The sequence below is a fragment of the Rhea americana genome, unplaced genomic scaffold (assembly GCF_003343005.1).
Source record: "Rhea americana isolate MKP2758 unplaced genomic scaffold, rheAme1 scaffold_12, whole genome shotgun sequence".
NCBI lineage: Eukaryota > Metazoa > Chordata > Aves > Rheiformes > Rheidae > Rhea > Rhea americana.
In genome coordinates this window covers 7078384-7093796 of record NW_028185261.1, presented here as the reverse complement: position 1 = coordinate 7093796, position 15413 = coordinate 7078384, and the positions used below count along the sequence as shown (strand labels likewise).

Below are 15413 nucleotides of genomic sequence, written 5' to 3'. Positions count from 1 at the left end.
GCCGCGCCGCCACTGCCGCCGCTGCCGCCGCCGCGCAAAAAGCTCTGCCGAAGCGGCCAGCAAAATCAAATTTGCCGAAGTGGGTTTGTGCAAAGAAGTATTTATTTTGGAGATGACCAAGTACTCCCATTCCCGTAGGAAAAACAAATATCTTCTTAAATCTAGCCCATAAACCAGAATAAAAGCTGTGCTGGTTGACATTTTTATTCTTTTACTTTTATTCTTTTACTAAGATAATTTCTTTTTTGGAGTGTGACCCAGATAACCTAAATATTTTATGAAATATTTATTCTGTTGCACCTAAATTGTTCATGTGAGGAATGACTAACAATGTGTTAATGAAAAATAACATAGAAACAAASTTCTTTTGCACTGTCAAGTCGTGGAAAAACGTATTATAATGAAGAGTTGTGTTAAAGGTAAATTTGGCATTTTTTTCAGAAGAATGAATAACTTGGACACAAGGAGATAAGAGAGAGAAAATACAAATTCATGATCAGGCATGATTTGCCTGAAAGCAAAGATAACTTCTGAATTAAGTCGAAATGAAATGAAAAACCAGTGAAAGAAGAGCGCAGGTAGGGTCTGAACTTGCCCAGAAACAGCAGTAAGAGAGATTTATCTCTTACAGGAATACCAGTTATGGCCGGCTTCCCTGATGCAAAAGTCATGTCTGTATGGAGACGCTTAGGAAGCTTAAGCTAAATTAACAAAGTATGGATGTAAAATACGCTAGTTAAAGCAGATTAAGGACTTGTATGCATCAGGTGATCCCAAAGGATAAGCTAAAACAAAGACCGTTTCTGAGAACAGCTACGTGAGTGCTTTGGCTCTTGCATTGAAAAAAATCTTAACTTTCACTCATTGCTTTATTTTCATTTCTTTTATTTCCATAGTGATTTGCAATAGGGAAAGAGTGAGATGTGCTGTCAAGAAATATGATATTTAGATGAGGCCTGGATGTCAGTCTCAGAGAAAGGTGAAATTGGGATAAATGCAGGTTATGGCTCGTTGGAGGGAACTCCAGATTAGTGATCCAGATACTGCACTTTCATATGGATACTACACTTCACAAAGCAAATCAAAGCTAAGGAGAGTTGGGTTGCATTTTTCTTCCACTCTTGAAAAGGCGAGGTGGTTCTTGCAAAGGGATGTGTAGAAATGTATCTGTAATGCTGCATAAAGAGGCTCTCCAAGTTTCTCTGACAGGAATATGTGTAAACGGAGAGTAAGAGAGTTGAATCTATAAATAACTGACAAAAGTAGTAAGATGAATGACATTCTGACCCATCTTTAATGTGTTCTYGTCTGCAGACGTTCAGTGGTAGTGATATTTGTATTAGTGATATATTTTAATCTGCCTGTTCAATATCTTAACGTTTACAACATTTTCTAAATGTTCTCCCCTTCATGTCTGTTGTTATTTTAAACAGGGGCACTGTCTTATGACTAAGTTGCACAGATCTGCCTTATCTTCAAGTTCATATTCTGTACTCTTTTTGAAGCTTTTTCTCAAGTCAGTTTTGTCATGGTAGCAAAAAAATACCATTGAATTAATGATATTCCAGTTCAATGGGAAATAACATTTGTCTGCATTTTGTCATATATGTGAACTGCATTTCTCTTTCCACGCTGTCCCCACGAGCAACCATTTTAATGATTAAAATAGTCTATTAGCAATACTTATGTTGGTGTATCAGTAGCAATTTAAGACATATAAACAAATGCCATTTTTTAAAAATCTGTAACTGTTTATCATTTGTAATAAATAACACAGTATACATTGTTCAATATCACAGATTATTCTAGAAAAGCGAGCAAGCTCAAATTGCAGAACTACAGAAGCAAACAAACACACATGCCCTGCAATGTATAATGTTTCAAGCCACTTCCCTTATGAAGTAAGACTCATTAACTGGCCAGTGTAGGGTAGCTTTCTCTTTAATTACGCAGTTTTATTACACAGTGGAATTATTTTTCAGAATGCAACTGTTTTTGCAGGCTGACCTTTTATTATAAGAGAAGCTTCTGTCTAATGAAGAGAGGTAATTACCGCATAAAGTTGACTTTTGGCACCTAGAGAGCTATTGTTACCCATACTTTCCTATTGCAGAATGTTATTTAGGAGAGAGCCTTCATTTACATATTTATATATACATTATAGAGCTGCATATCAGCAGCTGTGATGTTGAGACACAAACTAAGAAAAGCACTGCTTGCAACTATCCTCAAATTGCTCTTTAGTTCACGCAGTAGATTGCATAGGATATGTTGCACCTGGCAGGAATGGGTTATGAAAGGGACGTAGATGTTTGGAGAGGAGTCACATTCTGGCCTTTTATCAAACAGCAAGTAGTTTTGTTCCTATAAAGAATCAGAAGATTTAGTCAAAATTCTGCCAAACACATGCATCTACAGATCTGGCTGGAGCGTTATCTACAGTGCTTTGTAGATGTCCGTGTTTTAAAACAAATGTTAAATCTGCTCTTTATTAGGGTAGGTGACTACTTCCCAGCCAGCACAAAGGTCAGCCTTGGCCTTTGCATGCCTATATATGAGAATTTTGCTTGAGATTTGATGCATAATAATTGTGAGGGGCATTTGTACTGACCACCACATCTAGCAGCTCACTCAGCATGATTTAAGTGTGAGAAATGCCCTTCCCCTAGGTGGCTGATTTTTGCAGTAGATTAAGTGTGGTGGTAGAGTTAGCAGTAGCGTTTACTAGTTATTCAAGATCTGAATTTTTCACTCTGCTTTTGTAAGCATTACACTCCAGCAGAGAGGTCTTATTAAAGTAGAATATGTATAAGATTTGGAATATTTAAATTCTTTCATTTACTTAAAAATAGGCCATTTGCATGTGTGCTTTYCCACATTAAGAGCCTCAGCTCCTTTAAGTTGATATTGGAGAAGAACTAAATCATTCAATGCTAGGGCAGGAGATCTACAGTGCAAAATACTCATGTTTTTTCAATTAGAAATGACAACTACTTTGCTGTTAGTCTTTTTATTTCCTTTTTGCAAACATCAGRAGGAGATTTTATTTGCAGTAATGTTTATGAAAGGAAAGTGTTGCCAGTATTTGAGTAGTAGTATTTGGAATTGCCGAATTTCAGTGGCTGTCTCTGAAACTGCCTTTATGATTCCAGAGTGCAAAATCAAAACACTGGTGTTGACCGTTCCCACAATGTGAATAGGAAATACCTGAAGTAACAGTCAGRATACAGGTTGCAGGTGGTACACAGTCTGCTGTGCAGTTACAAAAACTATTTGTTAAGTAACTTCTGGTAATGAATATCTCGATACAAGTCAGAGGTGGTTCTTAATTAACCCACAAGCAAAAAAAAAAATCTGAATTTGACTGAATTATTTTTCAGTATGTGCAAGTGTACACCCATGCATTTGTAGTGCAAAGCTGTTGAACTCTTTCAAGAGCACTTTAGCTCATAGACACTTTTAGAAGATGCTGTCAATCAGAAAGCATGTCAAAGGAAACCACTTTGTTAATGGAAGAATCATATGCAATTCAACCCTATAAAGAGCAGGTCTAAACCTCCTTATAGTGTTGCTTCACTTCCTGTCTTTCATATTTGTCACACCTTTGCATGTGTGATGAGAAGCAGAGAAAATTAAACCAACCAAGTAAACCATTGCAGAGGCTTGCAATCAATTGCAGGACTGGAACATACCTTGCTTTGTATTCTTGCTGTCGTGTATGTTCTCTTCTATCTTCACACAGAGAAACAGGAAGGTTAGAGGGAAAATACTGCAGTACTGATTCTGTGTRTGATGAGTCCAAACAACATCTATGGCCAATTTATAAACTCAGAAAATGGGCTCATATTACGATGCTAATAATTGTCCCATTATCACTTCTTAACACGATTTCTTTATGGATAGTATCATATTTCATGATGTTCACGGAAAAGGTGGCATTTTAGTTTTTAAAATTTTATTATTCTTCAACAGAAGGCATTATGGTTATTCTCAAATATAAACATTGCCAGTTGTTCTTAAAGCTCTAAAAGGCTTTGCATTTGGTAATTAAATGAACTGCTTGAGTTAGTATTGTACTTTTCAGCCTTTCACATTTAATTAACATTCAAGGAGAAATTATGAACAATTTATATCTGTCAGAAAAAGACAAGATGTAACAAATTGTCTCCGTGCAGATGTGAAATTGAGGCAACCTTAGAGAGACTAAAGAAACTGGAGCGTGATCTGAGCTTTAAAGAGCAGGAACTAAAGGAACGAGAGCGACGTTTGAGGATGTGGGAGCAGAAGTTAACCGAACAGTCCAACACTCCTGTAAGTAGACAATAATTCAACCTTTCATCTTACTTCAAAAAGCATTTGGAGCTTTGTCTGTATAAATCTAAGGACACACCAAGGAGGTAGTGCCCCTGGGTCCCTTATTTGTTCCTTTGGGCCAATTAAAACCTGTTTTATTAAATCACTGCAAATAACAATACTGGTTTTTTTTAATTTCACCTGATACATTGCATATCAGATACTAACTGTGGATCATATTGTACCAAAGGCATTTAAGTAGTTTCCCGTTGATTTAATTGCAGTTCTCAGCTTTGAAAACTGATTGTCTGAAATCCGATAACCATTGTATTCAATAAAGTCACTTTTCAACTAGAATGTTATTGACTTTAATAGACACAAGATTGGGTCTAAAAAGCATGAATCATTAGTTTCTGGCAGAAGAAGGCTGGAGAAACTTATTTAGATTTTTTGCCTCTTCTTTTGCTAGAGAAGCAAATTTCTATTGCATGGAAAATTAGGTCAAAATTTGAGGAGTTAATTTGGAGCTTCATGAATAATTATAGTTAGCATACTTGTACTGGACAGTTATTAGCTGTTAGAATTGCCACATTTCTATTAATAAAAGGAACAAAAAGCCTTTTTTGGATTATCTTGAATTTCTTACGGAAGTGTCATGGTATCGGCTACCGATTGCCAGAGAAGGGAGCACAAGGTTAGCGCCTGACCCAACATACTGGAACAGCCTTGTTGTTAAGAAAAATACAGCACTACCCACTTGTTTTTAAAGTACTAGCCAAAACAATTACCAAATTGAGATTGCATATGATTTCCTTATGCACAGTTTTATCACATTTATGTTATAAAATTGATTCCAGCCAGTGCTATTTGCACAAACTGGTTTTTAAGGTATAGCTTATTACCATTGTTTGAATGAAGTTGCATCTGTATTTCAAGTGTGAACGTGTAGTAACGAAATGACAAAGTATGAATGTTTTCCTGTGACCAGATACTGTGTGTTCTCAGTGAATATCTGCATGCCTGCTTTAATGCTTGCAAACTTTCAGCAACTGAGCTGTGGGCCATCATCTACCCAGTGCACAGCATGACACACAGCCTTAATGAGCCAATCTTTTTATGAGCAAAGCCCTAGGGTTTTTTATAGTTGCTTATCACTTCTACTTTTCACTTATAGCTAGCATTGCTGAAAGAATAAAGCATTGTGCTAAGGCCCATTGTGCTAAGCATGAACTATCTTTCTGCATACAATTAACCCAACTTTAGTATTGTTTTTAAATACAATTTCTTATAATAAGAGAAATATAGATTTGTTTTTCTCCTTGGATCTTTAATGAACTGTTACATGGAACAGATTGGAAAAAAGCCCTTTTGTTGCAAAAATTTGACATACTGACAGAAACTGGGTTGGTCTTAGCAGGGTTGGTCTCTTCCTGGCGAGTGAAGTTCTATAAGGCACTGGTTACAAATACAACTCTTTCTTAAATTTTCATGTYGGAAAACATGCCCGGGCATTCTCTTTGCAAGCTGTAGTCCTTGGAGTCAAGTGTCTCTGTGCCTTCCTTCAGGTTCAGAGTATGCCTGCACAGCAGTGTGAAACTATATGATTGCAACAAGGAGGTGCATTGCTTAAATTTAAGTTACTTTAACTGTGACAGCAGTAGTAAAGATTTGGCAACTGGGGCTAATAACACAGCTTAGGGTGCCCACCAGGCTTATACCTGGTTTAGCTGACACTAAGCCCTGCTATTGTCTCTTAGCTGGTACTGTCATCCCTGCTGTACACTCTGCCATCATTTCTTCATTTTGCTCTGCAGCAAAGACCAGAGGCCAGCAGATACTATTAAAATGGTGTGCAGGAGAAACTCAAACCAAGTGAAAGGAGAACAGGGAAGCGCTCTCTGCCACTTGATTCTCCAATCTTTTAGAGTTGATACAAGCTCCATCCTGCCATCCTACTTGGTAGGTAGCTCTGGGTAGAGACCTCTCCTACTCCAAAGAATAAAGTATAGCTTAACATATATCAGCATGACAGATGGGTGAGGGCAATCCTTAGCAATACTTCTGTGATAGTCATGTTTCTCCCTGCTCTTGTTTTGACCTTGTTTCAGCTGTGTCTTATACAGCAGGCACCTTTGGATCTGATTACTGCAGATTTCCTTTGTGCAGACGTTGAAGAGCCTTTTACAGCACAAGGGAATCTGGAGCCTTTTGAGGGAACTAAATATGCCCAATACACACAGCTGTAGTGAAATATGAGCCATTTTTTGAAAGAGGACCTGACTTTAAGAAGGGAAAGTGTGTAGCTCAGCTGAGTGTCATATTGAGAGGAAGACAGCAAGACTTGAAGTCCAATATTCACCTATAGTGCCATGCACTTGCAATGGATTGTGTAGAAAGAACTGTGACTTGTATATAGGTTGGAGATGGGACATCACAGCCATCTGTCAAAGCCTCTTCATGATAGTTGTTATATGTAATATGACATAAAGGCAGGTCCTGCCCAAAGAGCTCTTAATCTCTCTATGTAACAAGAGATAACAAAATATGGAGGAAGTGAGGAGTGAATATAATTCACAAAATGAGCCACATAGGGTTTACCACATGCATTGCCAAATACTGCAAAGCATTGAGTCAGTTATGTTTTAGCAGAAAGCTATGTTGCAGCTTTGTTGATTTTTATGGGGAGTTCTTCCCCTATGTCAGGGGATGCATTTCTAAGGATCCAAAGTAAGTAAAATTATGATAGAAGAACTACCTGCCAGTGAATTGTTGTGTGTGCTGGGCATCATGTTTCTGTGGTTAGATCTTGTTTTTAAAGTATTACTTCATTAGTAGGAGATTCTGGTTTTCTCGATCTGAATGGTGCTTTGGTGACTGTTACCATTTTTCTTCTGTACAGAGAGGTGTATGGGACTTTAGCTGGAGGCTCTTTAGTCACTTAGACAGCTATAGGACACAATAAAAATGGTTAGTGCTCCCCATCTCTCCAACTTTATAAAATTTATCTTTATTTCCTACTTGATAACCACCAATTTTTGTTACRACACAAATAGAAAGTGTATGTATGTAGAGGAAATTCAAGAGAATGAAAGACAGTCTCATTTTTTAATGATAGACAATTTGTCAACAAAGTGATTTTGACAAAAAATGGGTGTTCTTTGAGCAGCCTGCCCATGTAGTCTCCTTGCGTTGCAGACCACTGCATTACCATAATCACCCCAGTAACCTGTTATGACCAACTGTCAACTGCTCAGTCAGRTTTCTGATTAGGTTAAGAAAGATGYGGGAAACTAGGAATTCTGAGCAGACAGTTTTTCAAACAGCTTTGGAAAGAAAGACCATTTTGGCTCTTCAGAGACAGCTCCTTTGCCGTTGCTTTAGTAGGTGGCTTAATTTGGGATCAAACACTTGAGTTTTTACTGTGTGTGGAGAAGAGGCAAGTATGTCAGAGAAGATGCATTTATCATTATTTGACTGGAGAGGGCACGTTTCATTTGTTGAAAAAGCTGTAATAACAAACTGGATCAGAAAAATGCCATTATAAGATTGAATCAGTAGAGATTTAGTATGATGTGACAGGAGGGGGGAGGCTAACTAACCTGAAGAAGCTGACCAGCTGAGCAAACTCCTCCCTGGGACAGCTTCCAGATGTGGTGCGCTGGTGCAGGCTGGAGACTGATTCCTGTTGCCTTTGAACTGGTGAGAGGCTTGTTTCTGATTGCGACAGTAGCAGTTGTGACMCCTTCTTTTGCTTTTAAGCATACCCTCAAAAACAGTCTCTGTGCCAAAAATATTGCTGCTGCTCTTTCTGGTATTCAGAAGGCTGTTACTCTGCACCAAACTTTGGGAGCTTTTGGGGGTTCTTTATAGTCATAACCTGATTTATTCTTCAGCCCTGAAGGGTTCAATTAAGCAACTCGCTCAGACTTCTGTTGTACCTGCATTGCTCTGGGAGCCAGTCTATCTGGCTGGGAAATGTCATAATCTGTTTTATGCTGTACAAGATGAAAGACTGAAGAGTTTGAACTTTCTTTTACCATGAAAGCTCTGCTACCTGTGGTTCTTGCCCTGTGATTCAGTGATTTTGCACTTTCATTTAAAAACAATGACCACAGAATTAAGCTAAGTCTGATTTAATGCATTCTTACCTGAGCTTAAAGTTTAGATTCACTAATCGTTACGCTTTCTGGTTTTTGCCAACTAATCTGGTGATGTCTCTTTCCTTGATTTTTAAATTGATTCTAACTTTCACTTTTGCTCTGTCCTTTCCTCCTTTAAATAGTTTTTCTTACCTCTTGCTGCAAGAATGTCTGAGGAGTCTTACTTTGAATCTAAAACAGAGGAGTCAAACAGTGCAGAGATGTCATGTCAGATCACAGCCACAAGTAACGGGGAGGTAGCTGGCATGAACCAAAGTCTGAAGGCCTTGATGATGACGGGCTTTGGGGATATCTTCTCTCTGAACAAAGCAGGATCTGTCCTGCATTCTGGAATGCAGATAAACATGCAAGCCAAAAAGAATTCTTCTAAAACCACCTCTATGAGAAAAGGAAAGAAAATCAACATGGCTTTGGGTTTCAGTGAATTCGACTGGTCAGATGACGATGATGATGATGATGATGATKATTATTTTGATGACACAGATGATAGCAGCGAATGAAATCAGTTACAGAATTAAATCTGAAATCGTTTTTTGCAAAGCAAAACAATAAAGCTTTAGAAAAGAATCCTGTCAGTTTGGTCTGTTTAAATCCTGTAAAAGAAAAAAAGTGAGTTTTCTAGGCTGAGCATGTTTGTGTGTAGAAAGATATGTTGTTTTTGTTTATATTGTGTTGACTTATTTCTACTTTGATGAAATTTGGAACTGAACTTTCAAAACTAATAGATTATTATTATTTTGAGAAGCATTATTGCAACTATAATTCTTGATGCCTGATTACAGAAACTATGGTTTGATGAATTTAAGATAGGAAAACATTGGGGAAAACTTTAATGCTTATTGTACATCAATTTTTTTCTTTGTGTTTATGTCATTTTCCTTACCTCTTTTATGGTCAATCATATGAATATACTTGTACTTCCAGATTTGCTTTTCCTCTCAAATCCTTTCTTACTATTGCAGTGAAGGGGTTTGCTGTGCTTGTAATTTAAGGTCCTTTTTAAGGCAGCTTTGTGGAATATCACAAATTTGTTTCTAGGAAAAAATGAAGCTTGGTTGAGAGAAATAGAGGGGTTAGTTAAATACACAATTTAAAAACTGAATAGCAGAATAGTATAGATAATCCCTATTAGTAGCTGATTTGTATGGATGTTCTCTTTTCTCTTGTGTGTGTGTGCGTTTGTATATAATTCACTCTAGTATAGCCAACTGCAATCAGAGCTCTGCATCTATTATCAGTTATTGTGATCTAGAAGCTGATTTTCTCTTTGATGTAAATCCAGGAAGCCTCATTAACTTTGATGGACTTACTCTTGTACCTGAGAGTAAAAATCAGTGTCACGTTATTTACAGCAGATTTTGCTTCTGTTGTGTCTCTTAAACCACGTGTGCCATCCTTGTGAAAAGGGGAAGAGAAGTCACAGAGACATTTCTGCTCGGGCTCGACTGCTGTGACTGATGTGAAATTCTCAGTGATGGTGGTAATGTGAGGAATATTTGCTAGGCTCTTAGTATCTGTTTGTGCAGCTAAATCACTTTTATTGTATTGCCGCTGCTGTTATGACTGATCATAAAACTCAATGTGTAACAACCTGCTGCAATAATTGCCTGCCAGACACTTGTATTGAGAGCAGTGAGTACAGTTCTCCTGATGACCTCTTTAGTGGTGATGCAGGAGGAGGGAGGGAAACTAGTGCAAACACAAATGCAAGTTAGAAAGGAAGATGTTGTAAAATATTTGCCCAGTGAAGAAGGGCAGCATTTCAAAAGAAAAATGTTACTGTCTAGTTTAGTTATAGTGGGAATAAGTCATCCAAATTCCGTTCTCAATTACTGGAGGGGTTTCCTTTATGAAAACTTGTGTTTTTGAGTGGCTTCTTTTAATTATAGGCCTGTCTGTTACACATCYAACCTACGTATCGTGGTGCGTGTTTTTATAGAGAGCTTAAGGAGCAATGGATACCTTAGATGACAGCAGGCCTGAAATCATTATGTGTTCAGGCAACAGAAGAGAAAGTTCTTTGATGGAGTTTCCCTTGAGTGAGGAGTAGACGGATGCCTCTTTGGGATGTGAGAGGGAATGGTTTTATTCGTACAGCCCAGCACTGGTCTGATAACCTACAAGGCCATCACTACTCCTGTTAGGGCTAGCTTACTCTGTTCAATTTTCACAGGATTCGGCCCTCTGAATGCTTAATTTCTGTAGGATATCCACATTCCACCTCCTGCCTAACAGTTGCAATTGTAATTTAAATGATATAATAGGTTTATTGTATATCCCAAGGGGAAACTTACTCCTTCAGTATAGATAGTGATGGCACTGTAGGTCCTCCAAAATACCCTGATTTTAGGGAGAAGGAGGATATTGAAGAGCAAAGAATTAAATGGAAGTTAGAGCAAATAGGCTATTCACAGTACAGATTTCTATTATTTTTGTAAGTGTATGTCTTCTAACACCCACAGCAATAATGTTATTTTTGTATCTGCCATGTTATACCCAGGAAAACTTGATGGATTTGTGTGATCTAATATGTGCACTTAAGATGCTGTTATTGTGCATAAATTACTGTACTACATATCCAGTTTAGTGTTGTACAGCTTTAACTGAGAATACATTTGGTTCAAAATATTTAATGTTCAAAAAAAAATTTGTCCCAGCACAGATGTTTTGCACTATTTTAGCATCTGACACTTTCAAAGCACTTTATGCACATTTATATTTGTGTAGGTTTTAATTGAATTTTTAAATCCACTCCTTAATCTTTACAGAATGGAAAATAGTCCTTAACTAGTATATGACACAGGGTTTCTTAGCTACAAAAATACGCATGTGATTTATTTCAGCAAAATATCATCAAAAGGTGGTAGCATGCTCAAGAATTTCTGCTGGTTAGAAAAAAACTTAAAAGTTTTGATTTTTCCTTTTTTTAGTGAAACAAAAGTAGAATTTCTCCCTTTCCTTTTTTTCCCCCGTACCTCTTTTTGTCAAACCTAATTAAGCTGTGTTAAGGAAAAATTAAAACTCAAAAAATTTGCTTCTATATTCAAAGTAGTAAAGGTCTCAGAATTGTAGAAAACCTTAAGGTGATAACACGAGAAACTCTTCTGGTGCAATTCTCTTAAGATAGTGTTATACTTAGAATATATATAGTATATATATAGGATATAATGTTATACTTAGGCTGTGCTTATTAAAAAAAAAGATGATATTGATTCCATTTTTATTTTCCTGTGATGACTTTCGTACSAGATGTCTCCAGTTTACTAGCCAAAAATCATATATGAGAATAAAGATGTATTGTTTCTGCTTCTGACATGCTTCTAACTAGATAAAGATTTTGCAAACGGCTCTCTGGTGTGCAGGTGTGTTAGTGTGGAGGAGATCAGAGAATTTCATTTTTCACACTTGATTTTGCTCTAACAGGCAGAAGTGCTGATCATCACCGTAATATCCATATCGGTAATAGTCAACAGCGGCATAGTGTTTCAGGTTGTGAAAGTGTTACCCAAATGCCGTAGGTGTTTCTCTGGCTGCTCTGGGCTGTGAGCGAGGGCACCGAAAGCTTTCCCACGTCTCGTACACCTCTCAGCGTGCTAGTCCCTACCAGCTCTTTTGAGATTCAAATTTTCTCTGCCTTCTGTAGAGCTCTGGAAGTATCTTCAGTAAAATAGTATTGCTGCATATTACTGAAGAGAAATTAAGAGCCAGGCTGGAATTTTTCATTTTTACCAGGCTGTTGTGCTACCAATGTTGACTTAAATAAATGGACAAATGCCTGTGGGAAGAATAGTGAGGACGATCTTTTGGTTTGCGTAAAGGTGCGAGTTGAGTTGGGACTGAGACAGGATGTCCTAACTCCTGACTGATCCTTCAGAACTGGGAGAAAATGAAGGGGAGGAATCTGCTGAGTAAAACTTSTCATTTAGCCGTTTTTGTGACTGTCACAACACTAATTCCTTGGAGTAGCAAGTGTCCTGACATATAGTGGGTAGGTGTGCTGCGTCACCAGGCCAGATTCAGTTAGAGCTTGACTGGGAATTTGTCTCCTCTAGATGGAAAGAAGGACTTCTGAGAGGTGAGATGTGGGGTGGCTCCTTGTCACACAGTCTCGTTCTTGACTTGTCATTCGTTTATCATTTCAGGAGGTGTGTTAATGTTGATTTCCTTTCCATCTAGATTTTAAAGCAATTATTCTGGGTTAAATATTTGATGCAATAATGATTTATATTGCTATCAGCAGCAGTAAATCCATAGTGTTCATATAGCTGTTAAGTATCTAGCAGAGTTATTGTGTGTCTTTAGTACTGTGGTTCCTTTTTCTGTAATCAGGCAGCTTTTACAGGTTTTTAATAAGACCTCTAACTTGACAGAGGTTTTAACTACAGTCCTATGTAGAATCCAACGTTCAGGTAGAAAAATAAGTTCATTTAATAATTTTCACAGCCCTTAAAATGTCCTGGTAGGAATCTGGAGGAGAATGGTTTTTCTTTTCCCCCCAGACTTCAACTTAGAGTACACTGTAAAGTCTGCACAGAGATTTCTGATGTGTGAAGATTTAATTTTAAAACTGTAGAACCAACAAACTTCTTTAAACATTTTATATTGTGTGCTAAATATTCATATGCCTTTTAAAATCAGATATAGTCCACTGCATTTCTTGCTTTTGCACTACTGAAAAAATTTTGTATTGAATAATAGGAGTCGATGCTACTTACACTTCAAGTGTGATCAGATGAAATTTGAATAGAAAATATTTTCAGTGTAAGAAAACTTCATTCTCCCTCTGAAAAAACAATGCGGAGCAACACCTGTTCCAAAACTCTTGTGCTGTAAACTGAATATATAATTTGTGTGGAACGTGCAATGTTATATTTCTGTGTGGTTAAAACCTTGCAGCGTCAGTTATTTTCTTTATTGCACTTGACATATGATGTCTTGTTTTATTCACACTGTGGATTTGATTTTCCCGTGTAAAAACAGAGCAAACAGATGAAAAGAAACCATGCAATGTATTCAGTTCCTCAATTGGTGTCATAAACTTTCTTTTGATGTGAACTTTTTCCTTTGCTTCTCTTTGTTTTAAACTTCTATTTTGCAATAAACATTTTGACAGTAAATTTTACGCATCTGTGTTCCTATGTAAAAACGTAGTGTTTCAGAGGTTCCTTACTGTCTGCTGGCTTAGTCGTTTTCATGTTACTCAGTGTGACATTTCTCTGGTTTTTTCCCCCTTTTTTCTATTTAACTTTGAAATAGGTAACATTTTATGCCACTGTTTATATTTTAAAATGGGAAAAGCTGAAAAAGAATCCGTTGTGCAACCAAAAACACAATATTGGACTTCTACAGTAAGCCATTTGACCATACAAATTACTCTGCCAGGCTCCTCCTCCAAGACCAGCATGTTTGGTTATAAATACCTGCAAAACTCGTGACCCACTGCCTCCCTGAAGATCTGTGTTGTTGCCTCTTGCCCTCCCTAGGGTTAGTGGTTGCCCTCAGCACTATTTTTGCCCCACAGCTTCTGGGCCAGGCTGCAGGTAACTGTTAGCATAGGATATGCCTGAGTAACAGCAGATGGGTTGAGAAGATTGGCTGAAAATATGGTGTAGAGGACAAAAAAAGACTGGGAGGCCTCTTTTCTTCTCTGGCAAACACCTCCTCCCATCTGCCACTTCACTGGCATGCCTTTGGCTGTGTCCACTTTGGGGAGGCAAAGGGATGGGTTTGATGGCCCCCTACGGCCCTCCTCACTGAACTGGTCTCCTGGATGGTTTGTACCCAGCAAGGTTTGTCTGAGCCATTGAAGGGAGGAGGAGGGGGCTCAGAAGAGAAGTCCTCAAACTCGGAGTGGAGAGGGACAGCAAAAGCTCATAGTCGCAGAGAGAGAGCTCACAGGATACAAGGGCAGTCATAGCCCTTTGATGGGTAYGTCTCACGGGTGCTGCAGAAGCAATGGTGGAAAGTTGTGGGCAGGTTACACTAGACCACAGTATCAGCGCTTGGAGAGCCTGGGAAATGTTTGGTCTGGCATGAAGTGGGCGAATACCCATGGGAATTGGTGTTGGGCCATACAAAGGCATGGGCAAACTGCTGGCCTGGCAGAGGCTTGCTTGGCCTGCCATTCAAGAGACTGGATTGCTTGAAGGCCTGCCTGCAGGGCTTGCAGTAGGTGGTAACAAAACTTTTGGGTGTGTAGATAACTGAGCTGATTCTCTCTCGAGTGCGTGCTATATATATTGAAAAAATTTGCAAATAGATCATGATGATGAGTTGTTGGGAGGCACTGACAGTCCAAATACATACATACAAAATAATGTCGCCTCCTTAGCTGGATAAAAATGCAAAGGTGAAATTTGGAATAACATGCTTGAGCAAGTGAAACAGAAACCAGTATCACAATGAGATCCTCTATTGTGTCAGGTTGCAAATCATCCCAGAATTTCACCTAACACATCCATCCTCTTTTGCATCCTCATGCTACAAAAGCTAACACCATCTTACATACAAGAAAGCGTGCCCTATGTGTGTGACAACGCTGGCAGAGGTTGGGAAGTGCTGCGCTTGCAGAGCCTCAGGGGAACAGTTACGAAGCTTTGGCAGAAACGAAAGTTGTCTGCACAGGAGGATGAGCTGCAGTGGCCCAACTCCAAATTCTGCTTTCAGCATTATTTTGTGACAGCTTCCTTCCTTTTGCAGGAAATATCTCTTGTTCTGGAGAGCGTGGTGATCACAGCACTCCTTGCATTGCAGAAATCAAGTGGTACCAAATCCATGACAAAAGCAAAATCCTCCTCGTAGCGTCAGAAAAAAAGAGGAGAGACCCCTAGGGAGTCCCTCATACCGGACTGTTTTGTTTTGCTTCCTAAATTGTTTTTATCAGAGATCTGCTGGTGATTTTATCTCCTGAAAGTGATGGGATCAATTTATTACTGCTATCATGCTTTTGGAGCCAGCTGG

General features: G+C 38.4%; 1 protein-coding gene across 5 annotated transcripts in view; it reads left to right on the top strand.

Moving 5' to 3' along the window:
• MAP3K20 (mitogen-activated protein kinase kinase kinase 20) overlaps window positions 1–15413 on the top strand; it is a 92608-nt gene that overhangs the window by 54964 nt on the left and 22231 nt on the right. For all 5 annotated transcript variants that reach the window (XM_085322851.1, XM_085322860.1, XM_085322870.1 and 2 more), the window contains exon 11: window positions 4176–4311. In XM_085322851.1, the coding sequence (XP_085178977.1) occupies window positions 4176–4311 (136 nt within the window). The remainder of the gene's footprint in view (window positions 1–4175; window positions 4312–15413) is intronic.